The sequence below is a fragment of the Equus caballus genome, chromosome 22 (assembly GCF_041296265.1).
Source record: "Equus caballus isolate H_3958 breed thoroughbred chromosome 22, TB-T2T, whole genome shotgun sequence".
Taxonomy (NCBI): Eukaryota; Metazoa; Chordata; class Mammalia; order Perissodactyla; family Equidae; genus Equus; species Equus caballus.
Genome location: NC_091705.1, coordinates 35,487,954 through 35,512,362, shown reverse-complemented (window position 1 = coordinate 35,512,362; position 24,409 = coordinate 35,487,954). Strand labels below are relative to the sequence as shown.

The 24,409-nt window shown below is 47.0% G+C and overlaps 3 protein-coding genes across 13 annotated transcripts in view; 1 reads left to right on the top strand and 2 right to left on the bottom strand.

The window, feature by feature from the left end:
* Nucleotides 1–1,822: 1,822 nt before the first annotated feature.
* On the bottom strand, nucleotides 1,823–7,523 carry DBNDD2 (dysbindin domain containing 2). Its single transcript, XM_005604657.4, has 4 exons — nucleotides 6,331–7,523; nucleotides 3,792–3,938; nucleotides 3,462–3,599; nucleotides 1,823–2,496 (listed from the first exon to the last, which is right to left on the bottom strand). The coding sequence occupies exons 1-4, from the start codon at nucleotides 6,674–6,676 to the stop codon at nucleotides 2,291–2,293; spliced, it is 837 nt and encodes a 278-aa protein (XP_005604714.3). The 5' UTR covers nucleotides 6,677–7,523; the 3' UTR covers nucleotides 1,823–2,290.
* The window catches only part of SYS1 (SYS1 golgi trafficking protein), a 31,353-nt gene continuing 10,742 nt past the window's right edge, over nucleotides 3,799–24,409 (bottom strand). Inside the window, exon 4 of the mRNA XM_005604663.4 lies at nucleotides 3,799–3,938. Coding sequence (XP_005604720.1) covers nucleotides 3,932–3,938 — 7 coding nt within the window. The 3' untranslated portion in view covers nucleotides 3,799–3,931. The remainder of the gene's footprint in view (nucleotides 3,939–24,409) is intronic.
* TP53TG5 (TP53 target 5) lies at nucleotides 5,811–24,348 on the top strand. Of its 11 annotated transcripts, XM_070247134.1 has the most exons (10): nucleotides 5,811–5,942; nucleotides 8,031–8,281; nucleotides 8,696–8,820; nucleotides 9,975–10,119; nucleotides 19,715–19,776; nucleotides 20,033–20,109; nucleotides 20,858–20,932; nucleotides 21,124–21,254; nucleotides 22,990–23,503; nucleotides 24,216–24,348. In XM_070247134.1, exons 4-9 carry the CDS (start codon nucleotides 10,106–10,108, stop codon nucleotides 23,480–23,482), a joined length of 852 nt encoding a protein of 283 aa, XP_070103235.1. In that variant the 5' UTR covers nucleotides 5,811–5,942; nucleotides 8,031–8,281; nucleotides 8,696–8,820; nucleotides 9,975–10,105; the 3' UTR covers nucleotides 23,483–23,503; nucleotides 24,216–24,348. The 11 variants fall into 11 exon arrangements, with proteins under 11 accessions (XP_070103235.1, XP_070103241.1, XP_070103234.1 ...); XM_070247140.1 differs by lacking the exon at nucleotides 20,033–20,109; XM_070247133.1 differs by having other exon boundaries at nucleotides 22,990–24,348.

Below are 24,409 nucleotides of genomic sequence, written 5' to 3'. Positions count from 1 at the left end.
GGGATGCCTACCACAGCATGGCTTGCCAAGTGGTGCCACGTCCGCACCTGGGATCTGAACCGGCGAACCCTGGGCTGCCAGAAGCAGAACGCGCACACCCAACCGCTGCACCACCAGGCCGGTCCCCAAAGACATTTAATATTTATTGAGTGAATGTCATTTACTGGTTTATACCCTGTCTCAACCCAATTAAGCTAATCATCACCACTCTCTTCTGGGCCAGTTACCTCCGGCATGGACTATTGCATTATATGTCTGTCTTGAGCTTGTCCTCCTCTGGTATATTCTCTATGCTGCAGCCAGAATTATCTTTTTAAGAAGCAAATTCAACCACTTAAAATCCTTCATTACTCCGAATAAAGTTCAAATTCATTAGCGTGGCCTCTAACACATAAACTGCTAGTTACCTACCCAAAAAACACTATCCTCTTGTTCCTTAGTAACATAACCCTGATTTTATCAAGACAGCAGTGTGCCCTGCTGAAGGACTATCCCAGCCTGCCCAGCAGCCAGGGTGCTTCTGAGAGGTTTGAAAGGTAGCAGAGGAATCAGATGCATTGGTCATTCAGTGACTTGAAAGGGTTATTGTCTTTCCACAGGCCAGAATTTCCTTTCTTCCAGATAATGCTGTGTTCCTATGTCTGTAAAACATCTATGAATGAAACGTTTCTCATATTAGCAAGTTCTGGCCAACAGATGAAAGCAGATGCTCCTGGTTGACACTTCTCAAAATGCCTCTTAAAGTGGGAATAGACAGCTGGCTGTGCCTTTTTTGCCCATCCCCAATTTCGCCTCCTGCTTTCTGCCAGTTTCAAGGACATGATGGCTGGGGCTTCAACAGCCATCTTAGACGTAAGATATCAACAAGAATTCGAGCCACCTGCCTGGGATGGCTGACCAAAGGAGCCAAAAAGAACCCTGGTGCCCAGTAACTATGGAGCAGCCATATAGCCCTGTACTCTGGACTTCTATATGAGGAAATAAAGTTGTATATTAAGTCACTGATATTTTACTAGCAAATTGAAACTGGATACAGGCTACAAAGCATTGCATCACATGCCCTTTGTCAGCCTCACCTCTCCCTTCACCTTCTCCTCAAATTCAACAATTCAGCCAACGTGAATGTTTTTCAGTTCCTCAGGGCTCTTTCTCTCCATTTAGTCATCCCAAGCTGCTCTTTCTGCCTGGATTACAGCCCCTACCAAGCTAACTCCTACTCATGCTTTGGATCTCAACTTAAAAATCAGCTCTTCAATGACCTTACAAACTAGGTTGAGCTGCTCCTAGGGCTGGCCCCATGGCCTAGTGGTTAAGTTCACATGCTCCACTTTGGCGGCCCGGGTTCACAGGCTCAGTTCCCAGGTGTGGACCTACACCACTTGTCACCAGCCATGCTGTGGTGGCCACCCACATGAGGGAGGAAAGTGACCCACATAGAGGAAGACTGGCACAAATGTTAGCTCAGGGTGAATCTTCCTCAGCAAAAAGAGGAGGATTGGCAACAGATATTAGCCCATGGCAGATCTGCCTCAGCCTACCCCCCAAAAAAAGATACCCCTATTTTCTGACACCTGAGTAGTTCTTGGTCATGTCACACTGTGAATCGTGGTATTTGATTTTCTCCTCCAGAGACAGAAGAACTCTGTGAAAGGCAGGGATACAGCCTATCTTGTTCAAAACTGTATTTCGAATGCCCAGCATAGATGTTCAATAAATAATTCTTGAAAAAATGGAGTGAGCGATGGGCATATGGTGTTGGTTAGAGAGCTAAGGAAATACAGTGGGTTTAATATCTTTGCAATGAGAAAAATGAAGCGGGATGGTTGGTATATTATTATTTGTTTATTATTTATACCGTGCCCTGTTCCAAAACAGGACGTAAGAAAGCAGGATGGCTGGAGTACCCACCCACTGGGAGTGCTAAGGAGTTCATGGCCACTTAGAGACACTGGTTTAGGAGACTCTATCAGAAGGCTGCAGGATAGTCTGGGGGAGGGAGGAGTGCTAAGAAAAGCAGTGGCATCTTATCCTACCTCTTCTTTCATCTCCTCGCTTGCAAGCCCTACGTCAGGAGAAAGCCAAAGACTGGTGGGCGGCTTGCAGTAGGAGAAGGTTAGCAGTAAAGCAGGGGATGGTTCGTTCTCAGAGAGGTGCACCATCCCACCCTCCCTTCCTCCCTCTGGTGCCTACTGCATGTAAAGAGTCTGGTCTTCTCTGAAGGGCTCTGGGGGAGCCTCGGGTCTCATGGAAGAAAAGCCAGCTCAGTCAGTCTGTAGGTGGAGAGCCACCGCTAGCTACAGGCTCCAGGCTCTGCCCCTTCATCACCCCCACCCTCCTCTTCGTCAGACTGTGCCAAGGGCGTGTCTGCTCCGCCGTCACTGGGATTGGGGCTGTGCAGGTTGGTGGATGAGTCAGAGGATGAAGAAGAGGTGCGGGATGCGGTCCTGTCTAGCATGGGCAGTGGCAGGCTCAGCTCCTCTGAATGGTCGTCCACCCCTGCCCAGAGAGAAGAGCTAGTCAGGGTCACAGATAGGGCTTCAGAGGCCTCTTAGAGATGATGTGGCCAGGAGAGACTAAAGCCCAGAGAGGGGCAGGGACTTGACCAAAGTTACTCCGCCAGTCCACCAAAGAGCCAGGGTCTCCTGACTCCCAGTTCCTTCCACTTCACTACACCACGTCTGGGTTCTAGAGTCAGGTTGATCAATTCAAGAGTTCAAGTTCTACCTACATCACCTACTTGCTACTGAGTAGCTTTGAGCAAACCACTTGCCATCTCAAGGACCCTGCTCCTTCTCAGTAAAAAAGGGACACCTACCTTCCAGAGGGTTTTGAGGATGAAATCTAAGAACGCTGACAAAATGTCTGGCACATAGCAGGCCATCAATAAATAGTAGCAGTTTTAAATAAGAGAATATCTATCTTATAGGTTAAGCATACCGCCTTTGGAGTCACACAGCCATGGTGTAAACCCAGCTTTTCTGCTTTCTGGCTATGTGACAACTTCTCTGAGTCTAATTTCCTTCTTTATAAAATGGAGATAATACCACCTGTCCTAATAGGACATTGTAAGGATTTAGATAATATATATAAAATACTTTAGCACAGTATTAGAAACCTAATGAAGTACTCAATAAACATTAACATTAAAATGACTAAAACTGCTTAGGTTGCCTAATATAAAAATTACATTTTTACATTATTTTAATTCCATTAATTTCAAAAATGTAAAATTAACCAAGGTTAAGGAGGTTGGGCATTCCTAGAACTTTGGACTGGAGGTCTGTAACCCACTTCCTCTCAGGGCAACTTCCCTAAATCAGATCAGACAGCTGAGGGTGGAAACGCCCACTTCCAGCCCATACATGGAGACTTCCCCAGCCCAGCCTTGCAGCCTCACTTCAGAGCCCTGACATCCAGCTCTGGGTAACTGGTGCCCAAGTCCCCAAAGCACAGGGGCATACCAGACGTCTGGGGGGTGGGCGGAGGATCTTCACAAGGCAAGAACACGTCTGCTCCGTCCTGATCTCCAAGGTCAATAAGTTCCACTTGCTCCAGCGTGTCCACATTCACTTCCATGGATGAGATACTACCTATGGGGGCTACAGACCGAGAAGGGAGCGAGTCAGGAGGAACCAGGCTGGAGCCGATAGGATGGTCAGAGAGATGTCAGGTCCAGAGATAGAAGTTTAGAGGGCCAAGAAAACAAGAGGGGAGGGGAGCCCAAGATTCAGGACCCATAAGACTTCTCCCCTACCCCACCCTAGTCCTCCTCCCCAGGACTTAGAACTTACGTCTCTGCGACTCGAGATGCAGGTGGGATAGGGGGAAGACAAACTCGGTCTCTGGCTGTAAAATGTCCTCGAAGAATTTCTGCCGCTCCCGAAGGCGGAGCTGCTGGCGCTCCAGGGTTGCCCGAGGATTTGGGTCCATGTCAGCTCCTGGAGGGTAGAAGAGCGAGCACAGCTATGGAACGGAGGGGGACTACAGTGGGGGCTTGGGCTTGGGGAGCCCCCACTGGAGCCAGCATCTCAGCAATGGGGCCTCGGGTTCCAGCCTGGACACTTGTGGACTTGGTTACCTCCTTCCCCTTCCTGGAAACAAAGCTAATTACCACACACTCTAAGTCTCCTACAGAGGCGGGGCTACCCTAGCTCCACAAAGGGGATGCCAGTTCCAGGCACAGCAAAAGAGGCTGCTCTGTGTTCAGGGACACAGCCAATGGCCAAGTCTCAGAATCGTGCCCTTCTGAGAGCAGTTGGAGGGACTGGTCCAGCCCAAATGGGGGAGGCACTTCTACTTAATGGCCGAAGGCCAGGGAAGAGGACAGGCTAGAGATCTCAGGGTGGAAAGTCCTCTTGCTCCAGTGCTGCAATTCTGGTTCCGGCCCGTCTTCCAAAATCTACAAGAAGACAAAAGCACCCCCTCCTCTCCTCTCTCTTCACACACGCGCGCACACACACACACACGCACACCCATCATCACCATCTCCTCCAAACTCTGCTCTTAAGTCACAGACCTCACTTCCAGTTTTGGCTCTGTCCCTAAGAAAATCATCTTTCTAGCCTCATTAAAATGGCATAATTGTCCTACCTGCCTCAAACACAAGACACTGCTTGTGAAGGTGCTCTGTGAAATGTAAAGCTCTAATTCATGTGTTATTTAGAGGACGATCACCTCTTCTCTGTACTCCCACAGCTCTTTATTTGAGCTCCTCTCCTCTGACACATCTCACTGTTTCATCTTCCCACTAGTCAGTGAGTAGCAATTGGAAAGGCGGGTCCTGGGTCCAATTCAGATCAGGCCCCCAGTGCTGAGAGCTTTGCAGAAGAGAGCTCTGGGCCAGCCCAAGCCCTGTGCATTCACTCCCACTCGCTCCATCTCCTTCCTGGCATTCGCTCTGAGCTCATCACTGGAGGAAAGGGAGCATCTAGTTTGAGGACCAGATCGTCATCCTCCGCAGACTGCTTTCCCCACCTCATCTGGTTTCAGCGGATCCGAGACCCTGGCCTCCATAGGCGCGGGGGACGGGGTTGGGTCGCGAGGGACCCAAACCCAAGTGGGCCAGGCAGGGCCAAGGAAGTGTGGGGAGACCATGTGCCTGCGGGCTGGCAGTGGAGGAAGGCGCTGACGCCGATTCCTGGGAAAGGCTCTTAAAGCTGCCGCCCGGGTCACCACGCTAAAAATACCCGGGGCTCCTGGGGCCGTCTGCTCCAGCAGCGGGTAGGGGGAGGGAGAAACAGTAGATGGGCTGCTGACGGGGACCGGGGGATTCGGGGCGCCCCCTCTCTTTTCCCCTCCCCCTAACCCCATCAATCTCACGAGATTGCAGGGGCTGCCCCCAGGAGGGCCACGGAGCCGACGCTGGAGAGACGAAGGGAGTTGTTTACGCAACTAGAGGTGCTAGGGACAGGGGTGAAGACATTGGGAGAGATTTGGGGACAGGGGGCTGCCAGGGGCCAGTGAAATGGAGAGCGCCCTCTCGGTCTCTGCCCCACCCGCACTGGAGTCAGCAAGAGCGAAAGAATTCCCTAAAAAGGGACGCGCCGCGTCCGCGGGGGTTGGGAGGGGAGGCAGTGGAGGGCCCCCCCACCGGCCGCTCCACTCGGGTCCCTGTGCCCCCCGCCTCCAGGCCCTCGGGCGGCACCTGCGCCCGCCGCCGCCGAGCCCCTACCTGCCGCGCCCGGCGCCCCCGCTGACTCAGTCTGTCCGCTCCGGCAAGACGGCGGCGGGGGCGTGAGAGCGAGCCGCGCCGGCCGGGGTGGGGCTGCGCCGGGTCTCCCCGGGGACGGACGGGCCCTGGGAGCCGGGAACGAGGAAGAGGCGGGAGGCGGAAGTGGGGGAGGGGCGGCGGCAGGCACAAGCTCTCGTCTCTCGCCCGGCGGCAGGAGGGATCCCCTTCTGAGGTGATTGCTAGTACTTCCAGAGCGGGCAAAAAGTTCCCGGTACGCATCCTTCCTCCCCGCGACCAACCAGACCCCTCCGCACCCCGGCGGCCCGCCGCTGCCGCCGCCCGTGCGCTCGGCTCCGCGCGCTCGGATACATCTGCTGCGCCCCGCCTGCCCGCGCAGAGGCGCAGCGGGGCCACGCGCGGGCACTCGGCCCACGCACACTTGCTGCTCCCCGACTCCCCGGCAGCCCCGATGCAGCGAACACGCACTCGCGCACCCTGACTCCTCGGCCACACTTGGCACGCTTACGCGCGCCCATCTCGAGCAGGCGCACGCAGAGAAAGAGAGGCTGGGTACCTGTCGGAGGGGGAGGGCGCTGACCCAGTGCCGCCCATCAGGGCAGGTGCACCGCGGCAGAGGACCCCCTAATCCTGGGACTCACCTGGCAGCCCCACGTTCCTGGATCCAGGACAGGACAGAGCCACCGCCCAGTCTTCCATGCACTGGGCGGAATCGGCGCCGGGACAGGGCGGGTCAGGGCTGGGGCGGGAGCATTGAAGCGGGCCCCCAAACACCGGCGAAGAGCCAACCCCCCCCCCCAGGGTGCTTGCTAAGAGGGGCGCTGCACGTCGGGGCTGGCGAAGGTGGAGGGGCGAGGCGCAAACTGTGGGCCGAGAGGGGAAATGCTTGCCCCCTCGCAGCGCCTCCAGATTAGCGCCAGAAGTGTCCAATATATCGGCTCCTGGACCGAGACTCTGCCCATTCTCTTCCACTTCCCTTCCACCCATCCCCTTGTGCTGGTAGCTCCAGAAGCCAGGAGGGCCGGGTCAGAGGAGGGGGGTGCCTGTCGGAGATGCTTCTGCCGCGGGGTCTCTTGATCATTCATACAACAAACAGCCTCGAGCAAGCAGGGAACTAGGAGTCATTCTTGGCACCTCTCAGTCTGCCCACATTAAAATACACCTCCATTTCCTGTCGATTTTCTTTCCTAAATGTCTTTCTAGAATGCACTATTCCTCTCCGCTTCCACCACCATCTCTCCCTTGGCTCTTACAGTAGTAGCCTTCTATCTGGTTTTCCTGTACTCACTCGGGCCCTGCTACCTCCATTCCCCACACAGCAGTCAGTCATCATTTCAAATCTTCTGATGTGCCACCCCGTGCTTAAATCCCTCCACTGTTAGAATAAAATCTAGGCGCTGATACCTGAGCTGAGTCCGGAGGAACTAAGCTCAGCAAGCAGAGAAGAGGGGGAAGGACATGCGCCAAGGGATGGAGGTGTGAAAAGTCCTGACACATTCAGGTTCCCGGGTCAGGGCACCAGCACTCTACAGATACCTACAGCACTGCCTCTTCTCTTATTATTGGGATCTCAAAACATCCCCGTGAGAAAAATACAGTAAACAGGGGCCGCCCCGTGGCCGAGTGGTTAAGTTTGCGGGCTCTGCTTTGGCGGCCCAGGATTTCGCTGGTTTGGATCCTGGGTGCAGACAGGGCGCGGCTTATCAAGCCATGCTGAGGCGCGTCCCACATGCCACAACTAGAAGGACCCACAACTAAAAGTATACAGCTGTGTACCGGGGGGCTTTGGGGAGAAAAAAGGAAAAATAAAATCTGTAAAAAAAAAAAAAAAAGAAAGAAAGGAGAAAAATACAGTAAACAGCTTTCCTACTGTTCTACAAGCAAGGAAACTAGTTTGTGGGAGGCAACAAGTGCAGTGGTTAAACGCACAGGATGGTAGTCAGACCCTCGACTGGTGTCAAGGGCAGCTAGTCTAGCTGTGCGTCCAGCCAGCTGTGTAAACACAACTTCTCTGATCCCTGAATTCCGTGCCTATTAGATAGGAATAATTAATCCCTACCTCTTAGGAGATAATTCATATAAAATGCTTAGTACAGGATTTGAGCACTTAGGAGAAGCTCAATAAACGTTAGCTGTTTTGACTGTAATGCCTTCAGAGAAAGGGAGGAAACTGCTTTCTTCCATGAATTTCTGAAATTATGGGAAGTACACCCTAATAGTTAATAGTTGCATAGAGCTTATTATGTACCTGTCACTATTATAAGTGCTTTGCAAATATTTACTCTTTTAATCCTCTTAACAATCCTGTGAGGTAAGTACTATTATTATTTCCATTTTACAGATACTATACTGAGATACAGACAGGTGAAGGCACTTGTCCAAGGCCGTAAAGCGAGCGAGTGATGGAGCTGGAATTCAACCCAGCTCGGCTGCTTCAGAGACTGTGCTTATAAGCACTACTCCCAGCTTGGTCCCCTTTTATCCTGTTGCAGTTTTCATCTTCCAGGAGACATTTTGGACAGTTTGATTCTTATTCCTCATTAATGGATGGAGCAGATACTTGGTCCCATTTCCTAGCACAGAGGAATGAGGGTAAGTAAGGAGTACAGTGGAGGAGAGCTCGGCTCCCAAAGTCACCTCTCCCGTTTTCAGGCTTATTCTTGGGAACAGGACTCCATAGATGTTTTTGACCTGTCCCCAAGATAGCGACAGATCAGGAAACTCTGTCCCTTCCCTTTACCAGATATTTGTCACATGAAGGGATGGAGGGGGAAAAATAATTCAGGAGGCTGACCTGGAAGGGTGTCAGCCAAGAGAAAGACCCAGGCAGTGGACCCAGGAGTGGATGGCAAGAGGTGTTGAAAGCAGCACTGTAAAAGAAATGGCTTGGATTTCTGGCTTCCATCTAGGACACAGAAAGCTGGGAAGAGCATCATTACCACACTAATAACAATATTAAAAAATTGTTAGGTAATCTATGAAATTATAACTTGTCAAACCCATCAGAGAGCTGAGGTTGCAGAGCCACCAGTTAACCTGCATTCCAAAGAAGAAGGAGCCTCCAAGAAGGAATGGGATGCAGGCACTGGCACACTGTGAAGCGAGAGGAAGACGATGTCTCCATGCAAGCGGTAAGAAGAGTTCAGCTACAATTTTTATTGAATTGCTAAAGGCCCAGTGGGGCTTACATGACCATACAGAATCCATGGGAGTCACAGACACTAAAAGTAATCATAGAAACAACAAAACCCAAACATAGTTCAACTCCTGACAAGATTGACTCAATCCTCCACACTAATGGCCTGAAAAAAGAAGAGAGACGACAATTTCCAGGCATAAATAATATTGACCTCAGTCTCTACTGTTCTACACATTATGTCAACAAATCAATCAAAAATTACAATTCACACACAAAAAGCAATTTTAAAAACCCAAAAAACAAAAAGCCCTATTGTCAATCATCAAAGCAATTAACAGAATCAAATTCAAGACACAGATAATTTTCTAGAGTTATGTGACAGAGAATTTAAAACAACTATAACAGTACGGGAAAGGCTCTGTTGGAAAATATGGACAACATGTATAAATAGAAGGGGAATCTTAGCAGAGAGATGGAGACTGTAAAAAACAGTCATATGGAAAATTCTAGAAATTTAAAAAACATGTAACAGAGATGAAGAATCCTTTGGCAGGCTCATCAGTAAACTCAACACAGCTGAGGAAAAAATCAGTAAACTTGAAGATAGGTTAATAGAGACTAGCCAAACTGAAACAGAAAGAGAAGAAAGAGTGAAACAAAACAAAAAACCAGAAGATCCAAAGCTAACATATGTGTAATTTGAATCCCAGAAGAAGAGATAGAGATAAACACACACACACACACATATTTGTAGAAATAATGGCCAATAATTTTCCAAAAATAATGAAAAAAAACACAGAGCCACGAAATTCACAGAATCCAAAAAAGATTAAATGCCAATGCACAACACACAGACACATAAGTAAATACACACACAAACAAAAAATATGATCTATCATATTCAAACGGTTGAAAACCAAAGATAAGGAGAAAATCTCGAAGGCATCTAGAGGAAAAAGACACACTGCCTACAGATGAACAAAGATAAGAGTTATAGCAGACTTTTCATTAGAGAATAAGTTATATGACCAGAAGATAATAGAGTGATAGCTTTAAAATACTGAAAGAAAAAACTGTTAACTCGGAATTCTATACCCAGCAAAAATATCTTTCAAACATCAAGGAGATTCAAACCCTTTTTTTCAGGTGAACAAAAACAGAAAATGCATTCCCAGCAGATCAGCGCTACAAGAACTAGAAAAGAAGTTCTGGAGGCAGAAAGAATATGATATTAGAGAGAATTTCGGATCTACCTAAAGAAATGAAGACCTCTGGAAATGGACAGAAAAAGGTAAATATAAGAGACATTTTTCTGTTTTTAATGTTTTTAATCACTTTAAAAGATAATTAATTGACTGTCTAAAGGAGAAGAGTAGCAATATATTGTGCATGTACAACATAAGTAAAAGTAAAATGTATGACAACAACAATAGTAAAAACGATGGGATGAGGAATTGGAAATATTCTGTTAAAGGATCTTTCTGCTATAGAAGTTATATATATATAAGAAGTGATATACTATCATTTGAAGATTGTGATTAATTGAAGAGATATATTGTAAATGCAAGGGCAACCACTAAAAACTTTTCTTAAAGAGGTATAAATAAGAAGCCAATCATGGAGATAAAATGGAATCATAAAAATATTGGCAGGCATCCTCCCTGGGCCTCTTTGTGTCCAACACATCTTGTTGAGTATGTCAGGATTGCAAGGGTCTGACTGCTCTTTCACCTGGGCCCTTGCTCAGGATTGTTAATACGGCTGGCAATTTTGAGAGATGAGGTCATGGCTTTCTCAGAAAAAGGCAGGCTTGCTTACTGCTTGCTATAAAAGTGCTAGGTCTTGGTCCCTTAGCCGCAGCACAAACCCACCGTGAGTGTACTGTGCATCTGGACACTGTATCACTTGTTGGACTTAGTGTCAAGGGAGCAGCGCTCAACCACGTTGATGTTCATGTTGCTCGGGATGCTATGAGTAATAAACTGTCTCCATCAGATGCAGTAAATATTACTGTCTACTTTTGGTACCCAAGAGGTTGAGGTTTTTCCCTGAGAAAACATAATCCAAACTAAGGAAGAAAAAGAGAAAAAACAAGAAAAAGCACAAATGGAAAAATAGAAAACAAATAGCAAGATGGAAATTGTGTGTGTGTGTGTGTGTGTGTGTGAGGAGGACTGGCCCTGAGCTAACATCTGTGCCAGTCTTCCTCTATTTTACGTGGGATGCTGCCACAGTGTGGCTTAACAAGAGGTGCTAGGTCCCTGTCCGGGATCCGAACCTATGAACCCTGGGCCACCGAAAAAGAGGGTGCAAACTTAACCACTTCACCACCAGGCCAGCCGCAAGATGGAAAATTTTAATCCAATTTGATATGTCAATGAAAGATAACCAGTTAAAAGACAAACCAGTAGATTTGAAAAAAAAACAAAAGGCAATAATATGCTGTTTACGAGAAACCCAATTTAACTATAAAGAAATAAATGGGTTAAAAGTAAATGGATGGAATAAGATACACCACACAAATAGTAATCAAAGCAAATTGGAGAGGCAGTACAAATATCATTCAAAGTAGACTTCAAAAGGGTGTAGACTTCATCACTACTACCAGTGATGAAGAGGGATATTACATAATAATAAATAAAAGGTTCAATTCACCCAGAAGACTTAACAACCCTAAATGGGTATACGTCTAATAAGAGAGCTTCAGCAATACATGAGGTAAGAACCAACAGACCTAAAATAAGGAAGAGAAAAGTGTATTACAGTTAGAGAATTCAGTGCTTCTCTCAGTAACCAGTAAAACAAGTGGACAGAAAAAAAGTAAGGATATAGAAAACCTGAACACTATCGACTAACTTGTTCTGATTGAGACTTTTATAACACTTTACCCAACAACAGCAGAATAAACATTCTTTTCAGCTGCATGTAAAACGTTCACCAAGATCCATCATATTCTGGGCCATAAAACAAACCTCAACAAATTTAAAAGAATTTAAATCATACAATATATGTTCTATGACTATAAAAGAATGAAAATATAAATAATAACAGAAAGATATCTGGAAAACATCCCAATACTTGGAAATAAAAAAAAAACAATATTTCAAAATAACCCATGAGTCAAAGATGAAGTCCAAAAGGAAATTAGAAAAATATCTTGCATTGAATAAAACTGAAATGGAGCAGCAGCCACCAAACCAGCTCCCAATGTTCCTCGCCCTCTGTTTGTTAGTACCTTTATGTAGAACTCTGCTACACTGTATCAGCGTTACTCTATGTGACCAATAAGACATGGCAGAAATGATGGTATATCGCTTCCAAAATTAGGATTTTAAAAAAAAGACCACAGCTTCCATCTTGGGTGTGTGTTCTCTCTATCGCTTGGATCACTCACTCTGGGAGAGGCAAGCTATTATGTTGTCAACAGCCCTACAGAGAGGCCTACGTGGCAAGGCACTGAAGATTCCAGCCAACATCTAAAGAAGAGAGGCCTGCCAGCAGTCACATGAGACAACATGGAAGCAGATTCGCCGGCCCTGGGAGAGCCTGGAGATGTCTGCAGCCCTGGCCAGCAGCTTGACTGCAACCTGGTGAGAGACTGAGGCAGAACCATTCATCTAGAGCATTCCTGGATTCCTGATGCTCAAAACCTTTGAGGTTTGAGATAATAAATACTTCTTGTTTTAAACTGCTAAATTTTGGGATAATTTGCTGTGCAGCAATAGATATCATATAGAGATTTTGGTACTGGGTTGAGTGCTGCTGTAACAGCTTGAACATGTGGGAGCGGCATTAGAACTGGGCCATAGACTTTGAGAATAGTGCAGTAAAAGCCTAAAGTGCCTTGAAAAAGTTGTTAATAGAAGCCTCGGGCCTTTGAAAAGGCTTCTGTGAAGGCATAAAAGAAAGTGAGGTAAATACTATTAGAACCCGGAGGAAGAGGAGTTCTTGTTATGTTGTGGTGCAAAGTTTAGCAACCCTGTTGCCTGCAGTAAAGTAGAAAGCAGAAAATGTGTCTAATGAATTGGGTGATCTAGTTAAGGATTTTTCCAAGAAAAGTGTTGAAGTGGCATCTTTCTGCTGCTTATAGTAAAATGCCAGAGGAGAGAGGGAAACCAAAAGCAGCACTTCTCAAGCGAGAGTGATGTGGGCTGCAGGAGGCCATTTGGCAATGTCCAGAGATACTCTTGCTTGTCACAACTGGAGAGGTTACTATTGGCATCTAGTTAATAGAGGCCAAGGATGCTGCTAAATATCCTATAATGCACAAGACAAACTCTCTCACTACCACTGCCTCCCCTGACATCAAAGAATTTTCCTGCCCAAAATGTCAATAGTGCTGAGGTTGAGAAACCCAGAACTAATAGGAGGGACTGTTAAACATGAAGGAGCCAAGACTTCATGGCAGAAAATTCTCAGTCTCTCCAAATGGCAAGTGATGGTAAAATTAAGAAATGGTTTCCTAGCAAAGCTCAAATTCAGAGTATTTCTAGGAAAACATGATCCAAAAATGAAACTGAGAAGGTGCCTATAAAATCTTTTGTTTACATCTCAGAAAGATTTAAGGCAATGCCTCAGAGTACTATTTAGTCAGATAAAAGACCTCTAAAGAAATTATAGGTGTGCCTCACAGATGCTGTGAATCAAATAATAGGCATTCTAGAAAGCTTAAAGGTGATGTCCTGTAGCCATTTCGGCAGAAGCCTAATGTAGTGAAGGGCTTGTCTCAAAGAAATTGTGGGCATGGTTTTTGTCTAATAGAGTAGACCTTTTTTATTCACGAAATTCAGAGTGATCCACAAGTTCTTAAAATGATTATGTATCCAGAAACATCTCCAGCTTGGACTTATATGGATGAAGAGAGTATAAAATAAAAAGAGGGCTTCCAGTTCAGAACAAGATGGAGTAGATGCATTCCTCTCTAGACTTCCCACTAAGTACAGCTGAAAGTGCTGGACAACACATAAAACAAACATCAAAAGGCAGACCATCCAGGAACCCCAGTGCTCAAATGATACAGCAGTGAGTCCCTGGGTTTTCTTTTTGCTAGGGTGCTGGCAAAGCCTGCAACCCTGGAACTACCAAAGAGCCATAGACAAAAATTGCCCCTATGAAAAGCCTGTTCTCTCTTGTCAGAGGACTCAGAAAGGGGCACTCCAGCAAGACAGAAATCTTTTGACCTTAAATGCCCCACTCTAGCAAAATCTCAGTCCCAACCTCCATGAGCAAAGGCAGAGGGGAAAGCCTAGACTTTAACGTTTGTCTTGTGGCAACAGGCACCTCTCCCCCTTACCTCCGGGTGGTGGTGGAGGAGGCTGAGTGGGGAACCTGGGCTTCATCCCTGCCCAGCAGCAGTGAGGCAACCATCCCTTTCCCCTACAGGCTGGTGTCGGGGGCGGGGGGGGGGGGGGCCATTTGCGAAGCCTGGACTTTCACTCCCACCTGGTGATAAGGAGTTGGTGCCCCTATCTCACTGGCCCAGGTCAGCAGAGGCCTACTAAAACAGAGAATTAAATGAGATCCAGAGTCTCATAACATAATTTCTGAAATGTCCAGGTTGTAAATGAAAATAACTCACCATACCAAGAACCAGGAAAATTTCAACTTGGACAAAAAAAGACAAACAACAGATGCCAAAGGATCACAATGATGTTGGAATTATCTGATAAGGATTTGAAAACAGTCATTATAAAAATGCTTCAACAAGTAATTACAAACATTCTTGAAATAAGTGAAAAAATTAAAAATATCAGGAAAAAAATAGAAGATTTAAAGAAGAAACAAATAGAAATCTTAAAACTGAACAAAAAGTGACTGTACTGGGTTGAATAGTGTCCTCCAAAAATTCATGTCTACCCAATACCACAGAATGTGACCTTGTTTGGAAATAGTGTCTTTGCAGATATAATTAGTTAAGATGAGGTCATACTGGATTAGGGTGGGCACAAAATACAATAACTGGTATCCTTATAAGAAGACTGTGTGAAAACAGAAAAATGCACAGAGGAGAACACCATGTGAAGATGGAGGCAAATGTCAGAATGACAGGTCTACAAGCTAAGGAATGCCAAGGATTGCTGGCAATCAGCAGAAGCTAGGAGAGAGGCATGGAACAGATTCTCCCTTGGAGCCTCCAGGAGGAAACAACACCTTGATTTGGGGGATTTTGGCCTCCACAACTGTGCAAAAATAAATTTCTATTGTTTTAATCTATCATGTTTGTGGCAATTTGTTCCAGCAGCCTAGGAAACTAATACAGAAACCAAAATTTAAAAGAGAAAAAAAGCTCACTGGATAGGCTCATTAGAAAGCTAGAGATAACATATGAAAGGATCAGTGAGTTTGAAGATAGAATAGTAGAAATTACCCAATCTGAAAAACAGAGAAAATTAGATTTGAAAAGAAAGAACAGAGCTTCAGAAACCTGTGAGACAAAAGATTTAACATTTGTGTCACTGGAGTCCCAAGGTGCAGAGGAAAAAGAAGTGAAGCTGAAAAACATTCAAGGAGATAATAGCTGATGTTTTCCCAAATTTGATGAAAACCCAAACCTACAGATTGAAGAAGCTGAAAGGTAGGATGATTTCCCCTTAGGATCAAGAACAAGGCAAGGATATCTGTTCTCATCACTTCTATTCCACATGGTACTGGAAGTCCCAGCCAGCAGAATAAGACAAGAAAAGGAAATTAAAGGTACTTTAGGGAAATGTAAATTAACACTACTGTGAGATACCACTACATACATACTAGAATGGCCAAAAGGAAACCCAACCTAATAACACCAAGTGCTGCTGAGGATGTGGAGCAAGTAGACCTCTCACACGTTGGTGGGAATAATAAAATGGAACAGCTACTTTGGAAAACGGTTTGGCATTTTCTTATAAAGTTAAACATACAATTACTCTATGATCCTGAAGTCCCACTCCTAGGTATTGACCCAAGGGAAATAAAAATGTTTATTCCCACAAAAACCTATACACAAATGCTTTTAGTAACTTTATTCATAATCACCAAAATCCTGAAACTAGCCCAGATGTCCTTTAATGATGACATAACCAACAGTGGCAGATTTTTGCCGTGAAGAAAGGAAAGAAAAGGAACACAGTACTGATACACTCAACATGTGCAAATCTCAAATGCATTGTGTTAAGTGAAGAAATTTCCAGATTCAAAAGGCTACATACGGTAGGATTCCATTTATATTATGTTCTAGAAAAGGCAAAGCTATAGGAACTGAAAACACATCAGTTGTTGCCAGAGCCAGGAGTGGAGGGAGGAGTTAACTACAAAGAGGCTTCACAAGGGGATTTGGGGGGATTATGGAACCCTTCTATATATTGGTTGGGGTGGTTATACAATAGTATGCACTTGTCAAAACCCATAGAACATACACTAAAAAAGGTGAATTTTATCCCAATAAAGCTAACTTCAAAGAAACTAAAGGACACACTATGAGAGGAAACATAACAAAACTAAAGAGTGGAAGCTCACACCCATTAGGATGACTGCTATCAAAAAAGAAAATAAGGGGGCTGGCCTGGTGGCATAGCGGCTAAGTTCGCACACTTTGCTTCAACAGCCTAGGGTTCATGGGTTTGGATCCCGGGCACAGACCTACACACCACTCATCAAGCCATGCTGTGGTGGCGTCCCACATACAAAATGGAGGAAGACTGGCACAGATGTGAACTCAGGGCTGATCTTCCTCACCAAAAAAGAAAAGAAAAGAACGAATGTTAGTGAGGATGGAGAACCCTTGTACACTGTTGATAGGAACGTAAAATGGTGCAGCCACTGTGGAAAACAGTATGGTGGTTCCTCAAAAAATTAAAAGTAGAATTACCATATGGTCCAGCAATTCTACTTGTGCGTATATATCCCAAAGAATTTAAGGCAGGGTCTTAAAGAGATATTTGTACACCCCATGTTCACAGGAGCATTATTCACAATAGCCAAAAAGGTGGAAGCAACCCAAGTGTCCACTGATGGATGAATGGATAAAAAATACATAGTATATACATACAATACAATATTATTCAGCCTTAAAAAGGAAGAAAATTCTGACACGTGCTCTAACATGGATGAACCTTGAGGACATTATGCTAAGTGAAATAAGCCAGTCACAAAAGACGAATATTGTGCGATTCCACTTACAGGAGGTACCTAGAATAGTCAAATTCATAGAAACAGAAAGTAGAAGGGTGGTTGCCAGGGGCTGGGGGAGGGGAAACGGGGACTTGTTGTTTAACGAGTATAGAGTTTCAGTTTTGCAAGATGAAAAGAGTTTTGGAGATGGAGGTGGTGATGGTTGCACAACAAGGTGAATGTACTTAACACTACTGAGCCGTACACAAAAATGGTTAAGATGCTAAATTTTATGTTATGTGTATTTTACCACATCTAAGAAAAAAAAGTGGTGGTTTCTCACTTAAGAGGTTTGGATTTAGTCCATAAGGCTTACCAGCTGTGTGTCACTGGGTAAGTCTCTACCTCACAAGTGGTTTTTCCAGTGTAAATGGAATATGAAAAATTGCTTTGGGAGCTATTGCTGGGGTACAAAATTGGGTCATGGAGAACTCCCTGGGCCCCCGGGGATGAACTACCTAGGTAGGCGCAGCTTCCAAAGGAAGGGAAGCAAGTGAGGGATGAAAAATCTGGACAGAACAGGATGGCAGAGGCAGCAGGGCCAGGCTCTCAGCGCCGAATCCAGCCGCCCTGCGTCAGTTGCCAGAGCCCTTCAGGGCCCCCTGGACCCTCAAGACAAACTCCTATCTCCTCAGCCTGGTGATCAAGCCCTGAGGGGTCTGTGTCCTGCTCACTTCTCCAGTTTCAGCCACTGCCACTCTCAGCCCATATTTTCTACACAGAAACATACAATAATTCCCTCCTACACCTGTGCTTTTAAAATTCCCTCTTTCAAGAATGCCCTGCCCACCTCACACCCATTTTCCTAGCCAGCTCCTACTCCTCCTTGTTTCCTCATCACCCTCTCTGTGAAGACTTCCCTCAACTCCTCAGGCTACTCCTCTGGGTTCCAACAGCCCCCAAGGTTACCTTTATCCTAGATAATGCTATTTATTTCACTTTTTAAAAAAATACTTATTGGGCATCTGTTATCTGCCAGACACTATTCTAGGCTCTGGGGTTTATCAGTGAATAGAACAGAGAAAACTCCCTGCCTGCAGGAGCCATACTCTTAGGGGTACTGGCAGACCCTGGGCCTGTGACCTTCTTGTGGGGAGGCATGCTCTGCCTATAATGTTGTTGTCCTCAGTGCCTCGCACACAGTGGGTCCCCAGCTCTTGGGGCTGAGTGGCAGATGTGGATGACTCTGATGCAGCCTGCCAGGCAGAGCCCAGAAGAGTCCAGCTGCTAAGAGCTGAAATTGTGCTGGCATGGAGAGGGCTGCCTGAGCAGGCAGAGGAGCCAAGGAGCACTGGGGTAGACAGGAGGGAGGTGGGGAGAGTGTCCTTTGTGTCTTCCCTCCCGAGTCACCTCCTCGGGTTCTTCCCTGGGCCTGGCATGTTTAACCACCCCCTCATCTTCATCCTAATAAGACAGTTACATGTGAGAAGCTGTCGCACAGTCTAGGCTCGGTGGATCCCTGCTGGCAGGGCTAAGCACTCGCTCTGCACGCACACGTCTCCACCCTAGAAGCAGTGTGGTACGGAGCCGTTCCCACGTTTGGTTGGGTATCAGATTGGCTGACTGAATGGGGTGGTGCCTGAGATGCTGTTTTTCACAATCTTCAGATTATTCTGATGCAGCCAGCCGGGCAGATTATTCAGAGCAGCCCGAGTCATTAAAGCCTGCCATGATTCGTCCTAACCCTTTACCATAACTCCCTCTCTGCCCTCATCTCCTGCCACCACCAATCTCCCTTCCCTCACCTGGCTTGAGCCTCTGCTCCAGTCTCGCCCTGTTGGTGAATCTTCCCCATTCCCCCCTTTCTATGTAGCAAACTTTGCCCCTTCGCTCTCCCTCTCCCCTCTGCCCTGTTTACCTTTCAGTAACATAAACACACATTTCCAGCTGACGTACGGTGGTGTGCTGGAACTGACTCATAAGGCTTGCAAAAGCCTATTACATTTTTAGGAACTCTGCTGGCTGGTTGTTAAGCATAGCCATCATTAAAAGTCAAATTACACAAACTTAATTAAATTAATGATATTAAAAACAAAGGCGAAAATGCTCAAACTCATCACTTTCTCATTTTTTACCACCTTCTACTATTATCTATGTTCTTCAGAGTCTTTACATCTGTAGAAATATAGTAGAAATATATAGTAGATAATGGTATGATCCTGTGCATTACTGTTCGACTCTGCGTTCATTGGTAGCTTGAAATAATCTGTGGTAGGAGTACTCACACCACAGAATTAGGTAAATGTGATAAATCAGGTTTGGATTTTGTTGACTATATAGACGAGGGGTGGTGATGGGTCAAATCTGGCCCGTGAAGTATTTTTGTGAGTAAAGTCTTATTGCGACATATCCATGCCCACTCATTCACATACCATCTATGGCTGCTTTCACACTACAAGAGCAGAGTTGAGCAATTGCAACCCTATGGCCTGCATAGCCTAACATATTTACCATCTCACCCTTTACAGAAGAAATTTGCTGACTCCTGCTCTAGCCCTAAGAAAGTAATGGAGGAGATGTTAATAATGAAGATTAAATGTAAACATGTGTCCCATCTATAGCCGTTATGTTGTACATAGCAACGCACACCAAAAAAAATAATAATAAAATTGAGAAAATATACTTCCTGTATTTGAAAAGTGTGATCCAATACAGCAAATAAGTCCATCATGTCATCGACAAATGAATGGAATTCCACTACCTTTGTTCTTTCACTTTTTCACTTTCTTCTTACTCTTTAGTGTAAATGAAAATATCAACATCCATGTTGGAACTACACTTATTCATCAATTTACAACTACAGGTGGGTTATGGATACAAGAGTTAGGCAAAATTCCAGAAAAGTATACTGTGAGAATTAACTGGGTTTCTGGAATTTACAATAAAAATTAGATTAGATTTAGATTTAGATTTTGATTTCTATCAGTAAAATTTATCATAAACACACACTTCGTTTCAGAGAGCCAATTATTAAACATTTACAAGCGCACACACACTGTTTTCTTCCCCCTCCACTAGAATGTAAATTTCTTGAAGTTAAGAAATTTCTTTTATTCCAGCACTTAGAGCAGCTCCTGAATGTAGCCAGTGCACAGTCAACAGAGGTGACCAGGATGAACAGATGAGCGGTGACCAGGTGACCAGGGAACCCCTGGTTTCATGGGTAGACTGTCAGACCTTAGGTTTCCAGCTCCACCATTATCTACCTATGTGGCCTTGAGTAAATTAACCTCTTTGAACCTTGGCTTCTTCATTAAAAAAGAGAGAATAACCCTCTTCCCTCGCAGGGAGGTGGTGACAATATATGCCTTTGCCTGGCACCTACTAGGTTTCTTCACAGGTGGGAGTTTCCTCCTCACCGCCCTCCCCTGCCACACACACATTCCTTAGAGACCCAGCCCTGCTGCTGTAACACATTTCAGTGATGTCACAGCTCCCCTCCCTGGGAGTTCCAGCACAAGCATCCTGATGCCCAGCCTGAGTGCTGGCTGAACTGAGAGGGGCAGGGCGCAGGCAGTGCCTGGTACCAGTCTTGCTCCTTCTGTCTTTGAGGCCTCACAGCCCCAACATGAGTCCATCAGCAAAGAAGAGGCCCAAGAATAGAGTGCTTTCCAAGGTTGGACTTGGGACTGGACCTGGGGGGCCCTTAACAAAGAGTCCAACCACATCCAGGGCGGGGGCCTTCTAGCAGGGGGGAAAGGGAGAGGTGAAGGGTGAGGGAGGTCAGGAGAGTTAGAATGGTCTCCCCATTTCTGCCCCCAAACCCAGGTGACAAAAATCCCAGTCTAGTGTTGCTCAAACCATGCTCAGCCAAATGGAAAGGCACAATGGAGGTGTTCAGGGGGATTCCTCCTGTGTTCGTGCTCTGTCTTTCTGTCTCTCAGATGCAAGATAAGGAATCACAGGACAAGAGTCAGCAGCCTGTCAGCAGAGTAGTTGAGCAGAACCGACTTAAAATGGTGAGATGCCCCATTTTGGTCCCTGTGTAGGAGAGCCTGAGCTCCCATGTAGTGCTGTTCCTGACTGCCAGGCTGAGTGACCCGGAAGGAGTCACCAGGCCAAGCCCTGAGCTGAGTTGAGCCAAAGTTTGGGTCGGGTGTGGGAGGCTATCCCAGGAAAGCTGAAGCTTCTGTTTTTCTGACCTTTGCAGTTGTTAAAAAACTTGTCGCTCTTGAGGCTATTCAACAGCTCGAACCCCCGGACCCGCGAACTGTATAACCTGGCCAAAAGGTGTTGGAATTCACTGCTCAGAGTTCCAAAGATCCTCAGGATCTCCTCCGGGTGAGCTCGGCCCACCCATGGCCCCCCAGCGTGGACCCACTAGCTATCTTTACTAGGAACAGGCACTGTGCTAAGGTATTTAGAAAACCTAATTTTCACAAAGGTTCTATGAGAAAGGTATTTATTGGCCCTGTTTTACTGATGGGGAGCTGAGGCTCAAGAGATAAAGTGATTTGCCCCAGTGAACTGAACTGATGAGTGGCAAAGCTAGGATTTGAAGCCTTCCTGCCTGATATCAGAGCTGTGGTCATAACCAGAGTCATAATCATCCAATTATGGGACTAACCACCACCTGGGCCACTGAGCAAGAGGGGCCACTCCTCCTTCTCCCCCTCTCAAATCAACACAACCCAGAGATTCACCTGCAGACCAGCCATCTTGCTGAGGCTCAGTTTCCTCATAAGTCACAGCAGAATATTAAGAAAGCTAACATTTATAAAGCAGCTGCTGGGGCCAGCCCGGTGACATAGTGGTTAAGTTCATGTGCTCTGCTTTGGTGGCCCGGGGTTTACCAGTTCGGATCCCAGGCGTGGACCTAGCACCACTTGTCAAGCCATGCTGTGGCAGGCGTCCCACATATAAAATAGAGGAAGATGGGCACAGATGTTAGCTCAGGGCCAATCTTCCTCAAAAAAAAAAAAATAATAATAATAAAGCACCTGCTAAGTGCCAGGTACTATGCTAAGTACTTTACAAGCATTTTCCCATTTAGTTTATTCTTCACAACAATCCTATTAGGCAGACAGAATTATCCCAGTTTGACAGATGAGGAAACTAGGCTCTGAGAGGTTAAATTTCTTGTCCCCAATCACACAGATGGTAAGAGGCAGAAGGGAATCTGAACCCCAGTTTGTCTGTCTCGAAAGCCTGTATTCTCCAAGCCGCCCTGCCGCAGCACTGCCTCCTACTTTGCAGGACTGTTGTGAGGGTTCTGAGCCTGACACAGGATGGGCACTCAATCAGTGGTGGCCATTATTATCGTCAGTATTGTCATTATCTTGAGCTTGAGGCCTCATCCCTCTCCACACACACTCAGCTAGGACAGTGCTGCCACTTTGCAGGGGACCAATCTATTACCGGCACCTTTGGGGAAAGTCTCCTTCCAGCATCAGTACGTCTGGTCAACTCTAGCTCTCTGCACTCCTCTCTCTGAGTTGGCCTCCCTGATGCAGGCAGTCGGGAAGCCCTGAGCCAGAAGGGTCAGGCTCATCTAGTCCCATAGTTTTCCATCCTTTTAAAGCAGCAAACCTCTCTTCAAAGATCTGTCCCGAAGCCCCAGTTGTGTTGTGTGTGGGAGGAGGAGTTATCCTGCCCTGACCCTGCCCCTTGCGGGGGGTGGGGGGGGGGGCCGCATTTGAGATGACTCCTCAGAACCCTAAGGTTTCTTGGAACACAAGTTGAAACAAAACACTGGACTAGTTCACCCCCTCAACTGAAATCCAGAGGCAGAACCCGAACCTAGTGGCTGATGCATACGATATATATTCCTGGGTGTTCTAACTATCAGTCATTGCCTTTCACCTTCCCCAGCCTCTCACATCCCTTCTGCCAGTACTTGTCACACCCCCTGCCCTGGGAACAAGGCCTCTGGGTGGTCGAGGATTTTCTTTTCAGGCCCTCTATTGCTTTCTTGACAGGCTCCCCTCAGCCGGCTACATAGCACCTGTCTCAGGGCCAGGCTAGAGGACCAGGGCCTTAGTCCTGCTCTGCTCACTGCCATTCTTCTCCCTGTCAGGAACAACGATGCCTGCAATAAAGTGGAAGAGCACAATGAAGAGCTCCAGGAGGCTAGGAGCTCCAAGGAGACACTGGAGTCCAAGAAATTCGAGTCCATAGAGGAGCCTAAGGAGGTGGAGCCCAAGGTGGGGGTGGGGGAGACGAACAAGGCCCAGCAGTCACCTGCAGCAGGGCCACAGAAAGAAGAGCAGGCGGAGCCTGAGGTCCCAAAGACATCGAGGGATCCTGGAGCCCAGGGGAGGCAACCCCCCACTGGGGGCTCCCGAGTCTTCCTCCTGAAGACCCTCCAGCACAGAATTCCCAAGGAGGACACGAAGCAGCTGGAAGCTGCTGACCAGTGGGTCTGGTTCGAGGGGCTGCCCAAACGAGTCCGCCTCCCAGGGCCCCGGGCGATGTGCAGACCATCCGCCCTGCGCTGGGTCAAGCGCTGCTGCACCCGTTTCTGCTCTGCATCACTTGAGCTGCCTATGTGCCGTTCATACAGGGTGTGACAACGCCACTGCCAGGCCAGGGTGAGATGCAGGCCCCAAGCCAGGCCTAGAGCTGGGCCCCAGAATCAGAGGGCTTAGGATCCAGAGTCTTGTGGGCTGTGGCTGGCAGTACTGGGAGGCCCTACCTTCAGGCCCAGAGAGGAAAGCCCAGAGAGGGGGAAGCCATTGACCAAGGCCACACAGCAGGGTAGTGGCTGGGCGTGGGCCTCCCAAGATCCAACTAGGGACTCTGGGGAAGGAGAGGCACTGGGAGTGTGGGTTCTGAGTGGGGGTCATTGCATTGCCTGGAGGCCTCAGGAGGGGCCACAACTGCTATAGCTCAGAATCTCACAGAAGTCTGAGTAAGGAAGTTTCAGGATTTCTAAATGTGAGAGGAGGGGGAGTGGTCAAGCAGAGCTCTGCCACATCCCATCCCCTCAGACCAAATCATCTCTCCATTTGTTTTGTTCATGCTTCAAATAAGATTCACCCTGAACAAAAAGTTCCTTAGCGGGGAAAAAAAAAAAAAAAGGACGAAAATACTCCAACCCCTCCATGAGAGCACTGAGGTCCCAGGAAAGGAAGGGAGTGATGGGTTTGGGGGTCCAGCTGAAAGACACGCTTCCCTTCGCAAAACCCACATCTCCAGCCTGCCAGACACAGCAGCGCCCGGTCCCTGAGCCCTCTCCATGGACGGCAGCGCCCCCTGGGGGCGATCTTCGCGCCTAACTAACGCCGAGGTCTCTGCCCGCAGGTGGTGCGACCTTGGAGGGGGAGCCACAGATGTGAGGAGAGGGAGGAGACCGCTCAATCATCCGAAAGGGAGGGTTGGGAGGGAAAATTTTGAAGAAGTCTACAAATAAAATCTCCCATATGGCACTGAAGAATACTACCGCTGGCTCTGCCTGTGTGTCTGGGGCAGGAAAGGATGGAGGAACGAGGCCCTCA